Source organism: Charadrius vociferus, unplaced genomic scaffold, assembly GCF_000708025.1.
Source record: "Charadrius vociferus isolate BGI_N301 unplaced genomic scaffold, ASM70802v2 scaffold251, whole genome shotgun sequence".
NCBI lineage: Eukaryota > Metazoa > Chordata > Aves > Charadriiformes > Charadriidae > Charadrius > Charadrius vociferus.
Genome location: NW_009646963.1, coordinates 1,312,103 through 1,327,035, shown reverse-complemented (window position 1 = coordinate 1,327,035; position 14,933 = coordinate 1,312,103). Strand labels below are relative to the sequence as shown.

The following is a 14,933-nucleotide window of genomic DNA, read 5'->3' as shown; positions in this document are numbered from 1 at the left end:
CAAGTTCGCACAAAACAAAAGGAGACAAGGTTAAAATGAAGTTTATTAGTTTTTTTGGTTTTTTTAAGCTTTTTTTTATATAAAACTGTTTGTGAAACAGCTATTTTATTCCCATGGCAGAGTGACCCCTGAAAGATGCACTAACCCCTTTCTTAAGGCCTTAATAAGAAAAAAAATTATGATTTTTTGTTGTTGTTGTTGTTCCTTAAACCCGAATGTTTTAAAATTACATAATTTACAAAAAAAACCCACCCCGAATAACCATATAGTGTAGGCTGTTACACTGACATTCCCTCTTCCTTCTTTAGGAAAAGCAAAACATAAAGTAAAAAAAAGGACTAAGTGGATTTTCCTGATCAGTTTGAAGACACATTGACTCCACCAACATTCAGACTTCCTTTCCAGTTCCCCAATCTGGCAGGTAAACCATCTCTTCCTCTCACCTGCCTTCAAAACTGAAGGCAGCTTCTTGGAATGACTTGGGGGTGCATGTTGTTGCCACAGAGGTCAGAGACTCCTTTCCCCCGCGTGGTACAGACGTGCCCACACAAACAAGGTGTACGGGATCTAGCAAGCAGCAGCTACCTCTTACTTCATGAGTCTCAGGACCTAAGAGTCTTCAGACGTTTTTCAAGCTTCCACTATTAATATATAGTGTTTCTCAAAAACGATAACCTCCCTACCCCGCACACACAAGTACTGACACCCCATCGCCTGCAACCATCCGAGCCTTCCTCCCACACCCTAAAAACAAGTCATCATTATTTTGTTTGCCTTTTAAAATCGAATTTCCTTGGACGTTGTGAGAAAGAAAGCAAGGGGAAGGGAGACAAGTCCTGTTTGGAGTACTCCCAGTTCCGCTGTTCTTTCCCACAAAATGTTAGGCTCCACGAGCCTTGCTTTGATTTTGGATTGAATATTTACTTTAGCTACAGTTTGCTTTTTTAATTTATATGGGGTTTTGTTAATTTTAATCAAAAGCATCAAAAGGGATATAGCGCACCTTTCATTTAAAACAAAGTCTTTCAAGACTAAAAAATAGATCTTTATATATATATATATTTATCCCTCCCTCTTTAATTCCCCCCACCTGTTTCCTTTTTCCCCCTCCCCTTCCCACTGTCACTATGGAGATTGTGTCCATGGAAACAGCTGGTTCAGACTCCTTGGTCAGATTCTGTGATGTCATCAGTCTTGAGTGTGATGTAAGAATTCATGAAGGAAGTGCTGGCATTGGCAGGCACGTCGAGAGGGGGCATGGCTGCACAGTGGGAGAGATTCCATTCAGTCACGAATGTCCACCGCTTTTTATCTCAACAGCCTAACCTGAAAAACAAAGTGAAACAGTAATATTGGAATGGTTCCTTCCCTTCCTCTGCCCCCACGCCCCTCCCCCTCCCCCCGGGCTTCGGAATAACCCACTTAGCAACCTACCACAGCAGTAACACCAAGAGCTCTTTAGCTTTGTGGACTAAAAATAGACGGAAGGACAACAGTGAGTAGTTCATAAAAGCAAATCCATGTGATAAAAAGTATTAGTTTAACAACCAGCAGAAACGGAAATAAACCCAGCTACGGAGGAGGTCCGGGGTGACAGGACGATCTGTGCCACGACAACGGCATGGCACTCTCACAGAACAGCTACCTCCAGCAGCCCGAAAGGAGCTCGTTTGCCTCACGTTCGCTCCTCACCTTGACTGCGAAAACTGGAAACAGAGGGGACCAAGCATGTTCAAATGTTATGACAGCTTCTGGGATGCCACGCTGCCCCTCAGGGACTGGACCCAAATATTTTCATGTAGGTCACCACGCTACCATCTGACAGTAGTTTTCAGTGAATACGTAGCAGATAGTGAAACTGGTATCAAAATTACAGGAGTCCAGCTGCAGGAACCAAATTTGGGAAACGGCTAGATTTCACAAGCTAAAGGTAAAGCTGCAATTAAACTAATTGGAGGACAGGTAATATGTCTTTCTCTTGCTTTTTGTTCAAATTGCCAGATTACGGTGCTGGTGACAGTTCATGGAAGGACTAAGCTTGTGATGTCTTTCCAGACAAATGTGGAAACATCCAAGTGCTTGGCATGCTCATTCTCCCTGTCCAGGAATTCTCTAAGGTTAGAACATGAACTTCAGGAGTTTGCTAAGTTGGTGGAGGCTCAGTTCAAAAGACAAACTGCAGACAAAGTTAACGTTTTGTTTCTCTAAGCTACAGTTCTCATTCTTAATCTGCACAGCTGAGAAAGCAAAGCTTGAAATAGTATCCTCCTTTCTTCCCTCTCCCATAACACAAGTGAGCCCAGAAGCAATTTGTTTATTTAGTAAGGTTACTTACTTTGATATAACTTAGATAAATCCCTCCCCACCAGCTAGTGAGCTTGGGAAAAGGAAAAAAGCTCGCAACATAAGCAACGCATATGGAAAACAGTTAACGGTATTAGAGGTATGCCTGGGAACGAAGTAACACCCAGGTTCATTCATAGCTGGCAATTAAACTCCAGGAACCCTAACTAAGTGTGATACAGAAGTCAATGCTGTTCTGATTATCAGCACACCAATTAGATTACGTCCCACAAGCCTACCTCTTGGCTGCAAATATCCCCTCATACAGGGGTGCCACGCTAAGAGCGAAGAAAGAGTCAGGCGAGTACGTATGAAAAACAGACGGGTAAGCCATGGAGCTACAGCTAAAGGGGAAAGGAGGGAGGTTCCTAGAGAGTTCAGGCAGCTGACCTCTGTGGTATTCATTACTGTGCAACTGTGAGCCCTCGCTGAAGGAGTGTCAAGGCCGCGTTGCTGTCTCTGGCTCCTGTACAACTGCAGCTTGCCCATGCCTGGAATCGGTCCAGAGCATTAGGCACCGGCTCAGGGAGGAAACAAGCTCACCGCACACAGAGAGAGTCCTTCCCCGCTCCTGGACAGGATCCAGAGCACCAGACTCACTCCCACAGTCACTCTCCAGATCTGGATTTGATCCAAATGTTCTAGAGGCAACTGGCTCAGGGAGAGAGAAGCAACAGAGACAGAATACACTGACTTGCCTGGATGTTATCCAACACGCAGGATTTTTCTTAACTTGCTGGGCCTAGGAGTGAACCAGGACTAAAACAGCCCAATAATCTTAACAGCTGAGTGCGCATTCTGTCTTACACTAAGGCCAGCAGAAGGGCAGCTCCTATACTACCAGCACTGCTACAGAATTCCTCTAAGCTTCTTTAATTACCACAGTACCGCAGCATTTTTCTTTTTCTTATTTTTTTTTTTTTTAAAATAATTGGCTCTTTTAGATTTGCATGGTTTTTATTTGGGGATTCAAGGTCAGGTTGGAGAACTTCATCTTTAAGACATTCCCAGAAACAAAAAGGGGAGGCTAAATAGGACCTTCAGATAAGAACTACTTGATGCAAAAGTAGATTTGGAAAGACATGATGCCTTAGAGAGATGCCTAGTGCACACAGTGAACATGGTGCAGAGATTCCACAGCTTGCAAGGTCTTAAGCCAATACAATCCTACGATATATAAAAAAAAGAGTTAGCACTGGACAATAATGCAGAAAACAAAGCTGTGTAAAGGTCTCTGGGACATAGTAATGTTCACCAGCGCCTTAAAGAAATGACCCAAAAAAATCACCACTGAGAAGACTTCTCTAGTGTTAAACAGTTGTAACAGATGCCCTGTCTGTGACACTATCATCCTGTTTTGACATTATGAATTATATTGCCTTTTGCACTTTAAGGAAAAGAGAAAAGCTTAAAAGAATCCCAATGACCTTTACCACGGAAGGAAAAAGTTACTCAAATAATGAACTTTAAATACTGTTTGCATGGTAACTGTTTTAACAACACTCCAAAGCCAAGAAAGAATAATGTTAAAAAATGGGAAAAAAAAAAAAAATAAATCACAGAACACAGCACAGCTAAATCAAGTCAGCAGTCAGTTTACGAAGTATTTATATGAAACACTGCCTGTCTTCTGCTACTGCACTAAAAACCAGAATTCTTCGATTAATATCCTTCACAGAAAACACCATTAAAAGCACTTCACAATTACTTAACTCGAGAAACAGGTAAGGTTTTAAGGTAAGGGAGGTGCCTGGGAAGCAAGGGAACAACGGTGAGGGGATTGTTACAATCAGCTCAGAGAACAGACATGAAAGAGCAATTTCACCTGTGTGATTGCAAGAAAGAAAAGCAACTAGCTTGAGTAAGAAATGCAACTGAGCAGCAAAATAAAGGCAAGAGACCTTCTTGGGCTGCAGTTTATGGGAAAGGGTGCCAATAAGTATTAATTTGAAACCAAATGCGTATTAATTTAAATGTCCCTGTTGCCATCGAATGGCATTGCACTTGGAAATGAAACAAGAAATCCCAACCTCATCGCATTCCCTGGGTGCTAACTCCCACCTCTGTGCTGCTCCCTCCTCGTGCCACGATATCTGCCCAGCCACACAGTGAACCAGATTAGGAAAATTACTTAACTTGGATGCTAACAGGACAAAAATGTAGTTTCAGACAAATTGAATTCCCCACCAAGTTCACACATGGCTGTATGAACACTGGGAGGAGGCAGGAAGAGCAGCGGGGGAGTTGGGGCGCGAGAGCCGCTTTCTGCAGCACTGCTCACTTATGCTGACTTACGGCAACTACAGCCCACCCTGGATTCAGAGCAAGGGGAGGTAAGGGGCCAGAGTAAACATTACAAACTTATGAAATTGTGGCCACTTGTGGATATAGTTCCACTTTCTATCACCCATGTCTGTTTGCAAAATAGAGGAAAATGCTAGTCTGAAAGGAATGTAATGGGCTCCTGCTATGATTAATTTACTTATCCCTGTATTTACATTTCCAGAAAAAAGGGGAATCAAGATTACAATAATCTTGAACTCATCAGTATTAGTAATTCTTCCTTACATACAAAATTCAAATAAATTCATCGTAGTCTCTTATTTATACAGAAGCTTGTATTACTACTCTGAGTCTTATGGAAAAAAACCTTTCAGATCCTTATGAACACGATGGTGGCAATATGAAAGGAGACTGCTGCTACTGGTTTAGCTGGGAGAGTAATCAGGCAGTTGTAACAGCTAACAAGCTTTGCCTCTCACCGCTAAACAGAAGGAACTGCTGCAGAAATAAAAAAAAAAAAGTGCAGTCACTAGCCTGAACTGAATGGTAGCAGGGAAAAATAAAAAAAGAAACAGTTATTACAAATTTTCTGAATGTACACCAGAGCACCTTGATTTCTCACAGAAATGGGGAAGGCACCAGAGGTAAGGAGCCACAGAAGGCGGCTGGTGGAAACTGGTAACTCTCCCCAACTCACCTGTGCTTGCTTTTATTTCCATTCCCAGGAGTACACTTCCCCCCTCACCCCCGCTCCGACTGCTCTGTGCTGAGGCTGCCTTTCACCATCTTGTTCTGCAAGGAGGGAAGAGAGCAAGGAAGGAGGGGCTGACGAACCAGCAAGCCAAGAAGAGGAAAAAGAAAATGAGGGAGAAAAGGAAGACAGGGGGAGGGAAAGTGAACATACAGAAAACGAGAGAGAGAAAAAGGAGTCAGTATTGGAACCAGACATAGATTTTTTCAGACAGAGTTTTCCCTATGACAAAAGCAGGCAATTCCACAAAAGTAAAGAGTTTGGGATATGAAAGCCTAGTTAATTTTAAGAAACACAGACTTGAACACGAAAAGGTAGAACAAGCTGAGAAACATCGCTTGGAATTGCCCCACAGATGGCTTAAGACAATCCAAGACTGCAGTGCCACCCAAAAGGTGAGGTATCCCATCCCCTTTATATCCTCCTCCGTGCCTCGGCATCCTCATCAGTTCTGTTGCAACAGCACTTGCTGTGATGCAGACACACAGCTAGTTGGATTTGCGAGAGGAAGCTAACCCTTCAAAAGATGATTAGTTTTCAGACAGCGTTTTCCCTGTGATAAAAGCTGCTATTTTGCAAAAGTAGCACATTCAGGACATGGATGGTTGAAGCATCAATGCTGACAGAAGGAAATGGGAAAGCTCACTTGGGAGCACAGGGAAAGGCAGGACCAGTCCCTCTGCACTTCGCTTGCTTATGCCTGAAGTGTCAAGCGCAGTTAATGAGGCAAGAAGCACCTTTGCTCTCCAGGAGCCACTTATTATGATGAGGTGTATTTACTGATGTGAGGCAGGGGCTGAAAAAGGATAAGAGGCACTATACTGGGGGACCTATGCAGTGCTAGCACATTTATAAAGTTAGTTCTTCCACCCATTAACTACAGAACAGAAGAATGAGGTATTAGACAGCTACTAATTAGCTACTAATGTTAAACCAGTGTTACGAAAAAGCATAGTTTTAAATGGTGTAATTGAAAGTCTTTCTTCCTCTCAATTGCTCGTGTTCATATAATGCAAAAAATTGATGCACTTTACTCTCCAGTCATTCTGGAGCAATGGTTTTCAACCTTCCTGTTCCTGCCTTGCAGCTGGCTGGAACTCTCCTTTCCAGCCACTACAATGGAAGGAACAGGGTGATCCTATATTCTGCCCTGCAGAAGGATTTGGAACAAACCAGTAATGATCATTGAACAACAGGGCGAGGGCAGAGTCACAGCCAAACAAATAAAACTCTGCTTGACTTCAAATGAACAATTCACGTCTTTACAAAGCAAAAGCCAAACTTCAGTGTCAAATAACGGCTGCTGGTGTTGAATGTCCATTTTCGACGCAACACAGAAAGTGATCTGCAGTGGGATAGTTTTGAATAAGATTCAAAACTTCATTGCCGCATGAAGTACCTTTATCAACTTAATTGGCGGTTTTCCTCCTCCCACCCCCCAAGATTACTTTAGAAACCAATGTGCCTGCTCAGTATCTTCTCCAGGAGGCTGGATTCTGTAAAATGGTTGTTTCCTTTCACAGTTTGAGCACCATCACTGCAAGTACTCATACACAGCAGCAGTGACCCAAGCCAGATATGAAAAGGTTTGACACAATGTTTCCTGTAATACTTCAGGCAGTGGGCAGCAAAAAATAAACATGCTTCAAAGATGTAACCTTCCTATTCTCTTTAGTCAACTATCCAAAGTTGGGCAGAGGGTGGCACTTAGGTAGTTGCATTCCACAGTAAGGGGAGCTCATCCTTCCCATTTTTGTTTGGCAACGTTTGCAGGTTTATGTGGCATTAACACATCAATTTGAGCTTGCTGTACATTTTCAACACTATTCCACAATTGTGCAGAATAATTTATTTTCTTTTATGATGAAAAGTAGGCCAGTTCTGGATAACAGCCTGAATGCCCCCAAAATCTTCCAGCGCATTTTAAATACATGTGTATAAATACATCATATTGTGGTAGAACACCCAGAAAGGAACATGAGACTAATTCTTCTATGTTTACAAAAGACAGATTAAAGATAATCTGTGAAGACAAAAGACCACCAGATGTCAGTCTAATTCTAGGCAGAGAAGAGATATGCAGACAAGGACTAAATGGAGACTAATCTCTGCTAGAAAGCAACACAATTCTTCCCTATTAACATTTACTTTCCAGCATATGCCACCCACACCCTTGCACAATTCCTGGTGTATCCAACTGGCCACAAGAATAGCCATTTTTCTGGATACTTTTGAGCATTTAAAACCGGTGGACTGGTATCCACAGCCTCCCAGAGATGTATCAAAACCGGTGGACTGGTATCCACAGCCTTCCAGAGATGGCTCCCTTATGGGCTGGGAGGGGTATTCCCAGCACTGTATCATATCGCTTATATGTACAAAAGAGTATGTATTTTCTGCCTTGTCTCCGCTTTCCATACGGACCGAGCAACAGCAGCCCAGCTCTTAGCACCACTGTGTTTGCAGGCTCCAGGGACACTCCGTTAAGGATTCCCGAACCCTAGGCAGAAGCAGCATACTGAATCCACACCCAAAACCTGAAAATGATCATGGGTCTTCTGAAGAGTCAAAGATCTACAGAACAACTAAACAGACATAATTATTGAAGGCTGAGTGGCAGGAATCAGTGTAGTTACTATCACTAGTTTATAACTACACTGGTTCATGAGGTAGTCTAAATGTTTCCAAAAACTGGTTGAAACTTTTCCAGGAGCCATTTTAATTCCTCCTTGCATCCTCAGTAAATCCAAGGAGAAAAACCACTGACAGTTCCAAGGTAGCACTCAAGCAGAGACAGTGAGCGGTGTACTGATTCTATCACCGAAGACAGGAAATGAAGCTGGGCTTTCTAAAGAGTCATCACGGATCTAAAGAACACCTGAACAGATAGGGCAAAAACTTAATTTATCTGCTTAAACTCTCTGTATTCTTCTCAAGTTGTTGTTTGCCCCCAGAATATATCACAAGCACACCTCACAGAAGAATTAATCTAAAAGCATCTCTGACTACAGATGTTATCCAGGTATAAAATTACTAATCCAAATTTAGATACCAGAAGAGGGCAGCAAAAAACAGGTCTAATCCAAGAGAGGATTCTTACCTTGTGCTTGGGGCACCTCACTGAGAAATTCTCTTCGTTTAGTAAACAATCTAGAGAAGGAAAAGACAGCGATTTATTACTTTTTTTTTTTTTACCAAAACCCACCTTGAATAATACATCACATGTGTTAATCTTGCCTCGCAAGTATATTTTCCATTCAAAGATCTCTTATAGGAACACTATCTTATTAGCAGGTTCATCCCTTCCACCCCCAAAGTTTTAGCAAATAAAATTACTGAACACCCCAAGTGACAAGGTCACCTGGATTACCAAGCCAAGTCCAAGCATCCCCAGTCTCCCCAATACTCTCTATAGAGTAAGAATCGCAAAAGCAAGTCCACAAATCCTGCGTCCCAACCCCCTTCAGCTATTCCAGCCTTCCTTGCTACAGCACAAGGAAGACAAATGCATTCATCCAATCTGAACAGATGATCCCTGCTTCATACTTCATACGAAAATTGATGCCTTTCATCCTTACCCCAAAGCCCTGCCAACATCAGGGGGAGAAGGGGTGTGTGTCTCTAGGTATGGGTGTATATGACAGTTTATTTGCAATCCCAAATCCTGGTGATCAGTTTACACTTTGACACTACGGTAGTCAGGTCACTCATGCTGCTCTTGGATCTGCTTCCATGACTCGTATATGTGAAGCTTCTATGATCTAAGAAATAGTTTAATTAATGATTTAAACCCATTACGGAAAGTGGGGCACCTATGTAGAAGTGCTTATTTAGGAACAAATTAAGCAATACTGTCGTTTGAAGAGCATTTCTGTAGTGGCACTGCCAGTGTAAGTGTTGCTTCCCCTCTCACCCTCCCTCCCAGACGACGCCTCTAAAGGATGCCAAGTCAGCAGCTCAAGGAACTTCAGTGCTATGCCCACACCAGGAGCACCACCAGCCAGCTCTGTGTCTTCCAGATACCCTGTATTTCACCCTCACAGCCAAGTGAAAAAGCAGCACTCTCCTGGGAGAATTCAGCTGCCTTCCCTGGGCACCCTGAACTGCAGGGCTACCTCTCAACCTGCCCAAATTTCTGACTTTGTTCTTTCCAATTGCCTCATGCACCAAAGGCATGCTGATTGAGCACCTTCAGCACCACCACCACCCTCAATGTGACTGACACCATAGGAATTTAGCAAGGTGCTTATGACCTCCTGTCTGCTCCAACCTACCCAAATAGCTAGCAAGTAAAGAAGCACAATGGTAAATAAAATGTGCTAATTTAAAATGCTCTTAAGTATGTAGCATAACCAGCGCTACCTGCTGTTTCAATCTGCTGGAAGAGTTTAGCAGACAGCAGGAGACTGCAACTAAAGCTTGAGGGAAAAGCTTTCTAGACACCCAAGCTTTGGCAGAGCATCGCCCTGCTATGAAACGCTTATGTTTCAACATGAATGCCTCCGGCCTGAATCAAAGGGAAACAGCACGCAATAGGCTAAGTTACTTGAGAGATTTTAGCAAAGGGGAGTAAAACCCTTAATCCTGCCACAGATAACAATTTCAAATGCGGTATTAGCAAATAACAGGAAATAAATAAAATGTTGTCTCATTATAAGGGCAGGAATTGTACATTTAGACTACAGCATGAATTAGCACTGCATAATACAGCAATCATCAAAAATATACAGAGCAATCATCAAAAACATACACAGTATGTTAGAACAGGATGGAGTTTTCTTCCTTCTTGGAAACCCAGCATCGGTAATGAATGCACTTCTCTAGCTAGTACATCAGAAACGAAGATTGTACAAGGATCAGGAAGAACTGTCAGAAACCTTGTACCTCATGCCTGATCTGCACACGGAGCTCAATTTCTTACTAGGGGTGGCATTTTTGTTGCAAATACTAATAGCAGATCAAATTAACAGCATTTTTTTTTGTTTCTCTTAAGGGACAACTATGAAAAATTTCATCAGCTTGCTGTAGAAAATCAGCTGAATACCAATAAGGCAAAACTTGTTCATCATTACAAAGCTGGCCTGGATTTCAGTTAGCAGTTCCAAGTATTTTATATCACAGATTACAATTCATCATGAAGTCACCAGACACATAACTACGATCAGTTCATCATGGCAGAAAGGGAAAAAGAACCGAGCCTCGTCCTTGTTTGTGCAGATTTCTCTCCATAAAGGAGTCAGGGAAAACCTAAAACATTTTTAACAGAAGCAATTATTCTTCTGTAAGCTTCACACTTTGTCTCACCCTCTGTGTTCTGCTTGTTACTCATCTTTAACGATACTTGTGAAGACACGGGACTTCTGTTCTCTCAAAATTAGTTTTATTTTGCTGCTAGTCCTTTCCTAATTTACAGTCAAAAATCTTTTGTATGGAAACTGCCTACGACATGTTGAGGGGGAAAGTGTGCTGCAACAATCAGGATCTGACTCCAGGTGGGGAGGAACAAGCAGAGGGAAAGGATACAAAATTTCAGAAAACAAAGATCCTGTTTCCATGGAGACGTCCCTAGGACTAAGTTATCTTCAGACATCAGAGGCTCTTCATAAATTTGGACAGACGAAAGCCAAACACAGACAATGTTAACCACAGTCATTTCCATATAAAAATTACTTAAGTGGCACTACTGATCTTGATTTTTATGCAAATAGCTATGAGGAATTCAGCTCTCTTGCATCCTATATTGCCAGGGATTACTTTGTATGAAAAGAGATTAAAAGGAAGGCTGAATTAGGCTATATAAAAGCATCCATATGTACGAACTGGCAGCTTATGAAGCCACATGCCTTGCATAGCAGCCAATTAGCAACAGCGGTGCAAAACCTGGCTCCTCACCAGGGTGGGATTGGAAGCCGACCATCGACACAGAAGCCAGAGCCCTGGTCGCACCACAGGGCCAGCCTTCAGTGCTCCAAGTAACTGAAGTCATTTTGAGATATTTCACCCTCCAGACCTTAGCAAAAAATGTACTGCCTTTCAAATGAGGCAGTCACTGACAGCGTACTACCTTCTAGTCCACACCAACACAAAGGTAAAACATGTTCACAGTGCAACTGCCCACGAGTATGGCATGCATACTTCATCTCAGCTAAGGCATGGTCACTCCAGGGATGCTACAGAACTCAAACACCAAGTGCTTATGATTCACATACCCTAAAAAACACTCCAGCAAGTATTTTCTGATTTATTTTTTTTTTAAGATACAATACCAATCATATATATTCCAAAAGCCTCAGAGCCCTTATAAACATCAGCACAAACTTCTGAGGATTCAGAACGGACCTGTCCCAGATCCTCAATAAAACAAAGTGGCACAATCCTTCAAAGCAGGATGGTCATCTTCAACTACCACAGAGCTCGAGGAACTTGAGAAATATCCACATCCAATTCACTACAGGCAAGACAGCAGCACTGCATAACCAATAAAAAGGGTTTACAGGCAAACAGCAAGCTGAGGAAAGAGAAAAGAGTGCTTATTTGCTTCAAAGCAGCCTACATGTTCTGCTTGGGCATGAATGAAAATCAAGTCCCATTCCATGTAGCTTGCTTATTTCTTTTATACAGATTTATTGGAAGAGTAGCTATAGATTAAGACAGCTTGATTACACCCATAGATAAAAGCAACTGCAAACAAGGTCTATTACTGTGATACCGTCAGGTTGAAATTTTGAATGCTGAGATTCTACTTCAAGCTGGGATCTTTTATTTGTTTTGGTTGAAAACTTCAGCTAAAGCAGCCTAACAATTTCCTTAAAACTCTTTCTTGGAAAAATGTTATTCTGCCCGTGTTAAACATCCCAGCAAATTTTCTCTGAAAAGCTCCACTAGCACCTGAATTTTAGCCTTGCCAGCTTACCACAAAATCAGCAAATATGACTCTTTGAAAGGAGGAATGGGGATTTTAATCCGCACATCCTCAGGAGAGCCTTCTTCGATTTTAGTTGCTAGGTCCTTTGAAATTTCCACCAAAAATACTTTTGTTTGCGGGTGAACAGGTCTTTCCTATAAACAAACCTCTGGCCTCAGATTTAAGCACCAGACCCAAAAGCACTGAAGCTGTCAGAGGACATTTCTAAGACTTGGGCAACCTGCAGAAAGAAGGTGACCATTTTGAGACTACTCCTAGTTGAAGTTAGGAGCAGGGAATTAAGGATGAGTGCCAGCAGAAGGAGGCCAAGACTAAATCAGGATTGATTCAGCCAGAAGGTTGGAGACTAAGAACTAGTAGAATAAGGCATAGAAAGATGAAGATCAAGGGCAATAAACATGAACAAACGGAAATGAGCAGGTTTAAGTGTGACAAGGAGATAAACTAGGAGAACCAAACAGGAGTAAGAAGCCTAAAGATGAGAAATAGAGCTAGGAGCAAGAAAGAAGAGGAGGAGGAGATACAAGAGGAGAGAGGAAGAAGCCAGAATGTCAGCTAGAAAACTAGGCAAAGGAAAAGCTGGAAAGGAGTAGGGAGAACTGGTTCTTACAAAGAGACTGGGGTAAAAAAATTGAGAAAGGGAAACTGGGACCAACTAGATAAAGAGCCTGTGGCTGGTATGAAGAGCCGGAGTAGACAACATATCAGACACGTACAGATTGAAGAGGAAAAACCAAAGGAAAATGTATAAAACAAAGAAAAGTCTTTGTTCTCACTAAATTGTACTCTTCCTGGAGTGAAACCAGAGATTCACCAGTTATACCACTACTCTGCTATTATTTAAGTATGTTTGTGAAACTCACAAAGCATCCCATCTCCATGCAGCTCTAGCCCACTAAGTGGCTTGCAATTTATTAATGCCATATTACTCAAAGGAGGGAAATTAGCTTGGAATGGTGCACTCTGACAGATGGCCACATGACAACATGATGTCTTATAAAAAAATTAAAATAAAATGAAGTAAGCATAGCCTTGCAACTTGAACACAAAAAGCTACTCTAAAAAAACCCTCAAAGGTCACAAAGTCAAGACAAATGCTAGGAAAAAACAAATTTAATGCAGCCCACACTTCTACATGTTATATGGTAGACTTATTATATTACATTTAATATGGACTAAATAGTATTATGATATACTAGTTTTTGTACAGGACACTGCCTCTTCCATGCATAATACAGAACTGCTCTTGGGAATCAGTCATGATTGTTCAGTAAATTTGTCATCTGGAAGATCCTACCGCATTTGCTGAAGTGGAGTAGAGTTAATGAGGAAGGTATATCTGAAGAAAAAAGGCAATATCTTAATTTTGGTACCTGTGTTTAGAACATAGAAAATGCTACATACTGTACCTAGTAACACAAGAATTCAAATTAAGCACCCCAAACTATTTTGAACATTCACTGTAATTTATTTTGTTTCTTCACGGTATTGAAAAGGGCAGTCACAAACCAGAAACAAATTACTAAACACAGTATGAACACAAATCTGATGAGTCTGTCCCTCAAATGTACTGTAAATAAAAAGTTTGTTGATGTTCATGAAACTCTTAGGCATGAACATCACAGAAAATTCCACAGTTCCACTTTCAGAATGGAGATGGGATCATATGCAGTAAATAAAATACAGAATCAGTGAGGACAACATATGCTCACGAATGAGGACCCCTTCAGCCTACAGGCTGAGGTAGGGCCTTATGGAAAAAGATGTCAGTCATTAATAAGGCAATCACTATCTTATAAGATACATTCATAAGAAACCAAAATTAAACTTCCATGACACCCTTATTTCTGTTTTTTGGTTTGTTTTTTTGGGTTGGGTTTTTTTTTTTTTTGAGTGTGCAGTTTTTCCAACCTGAATAATATTTCTTTAGCACCTTATTTCATGTAAAATCAAGGATTCTCCATCTATACTGTGGTACTAATAGTATTCCACTACAATATTAATTTCATAAAAACCATTTCTATTAGAATAAAATGCAGTGCTCCAATAAGGTGGGATTTCACAGTGAGAGGTGCAATGCAGTGATTCAGAAATGAGCATACCTACTTCAAATACTCTAACATTTGAAAAACAGCACAGAATACTTGGTGAAACAAGTGGGCTGCTGTGGAAATGGGATAATAAACAGTAAGCTTGCAATTATTTGCCAGTCAAGAGTTGTAATCTTGAATCCTTACCTGCTTGTTATCAGACTAAGTTTTGTATGATAGAAGTGAGTTACAGAGGACTGAAATAGTGGGACATTATTCATTCTGAGCTGGGATTTTTTACCCAAGAATAAAGTTTATTTCCATGAAAACCTTCACTATTGTACACAGAATGCCAACTCACAACCACAGGCTTACAGCTGGAGATAATATAATCCAAACCACCAGCTTGTCCAATGATGAAAATGAAACCTACTCAAGAGACTGGCTGAAATACTTCTAAGGAAGGAGAAGGAAGGTTGTGCTGCAAGTGGCATTCATGATTCTATAAATAATTTGCACTTGAAATCATTATTATGACTATCCATAGGAGTGTAACCCTGAAAGAGGAAACACCTTTCTGGTCACTTGCACCCTTTTAAAA

At 41.4% G+C, this 14,933-nt stretch overlaps 1 protein-coding gene across 1 annotated transcript in view; it reads right to left on the bottom strand.

Moving 5' to 3' along the window:
- Positions 1–250: 250 nt before the first annotated feature.
- Positions 251–14,933, bottom strand: part of TCF20 (transcription factor 20 (AR1)) — a 44,230-nt gene continuing 29,547 nt past the window's right edge. The window contains exons 3-5 of the mRNA XM_009895235.1: positions 8,478–8,527; positions 5,324–5,451; positions 251–1,326 (exon numbers count right to left, since the gene is read on the bottom strand). Coding sequence (XP_009893537.1) covers positions 5,368–5,451; positions 8,478–8,527 — 134 coding nt within the window. The 3' untranslated portion in view covers positions 251–1,326; positions 5,324–5,367. The remainder of the gene's footprint in view (positions 1,327–5,323; positions 5,452–8,477; positions 8,528–14,933) is intronic.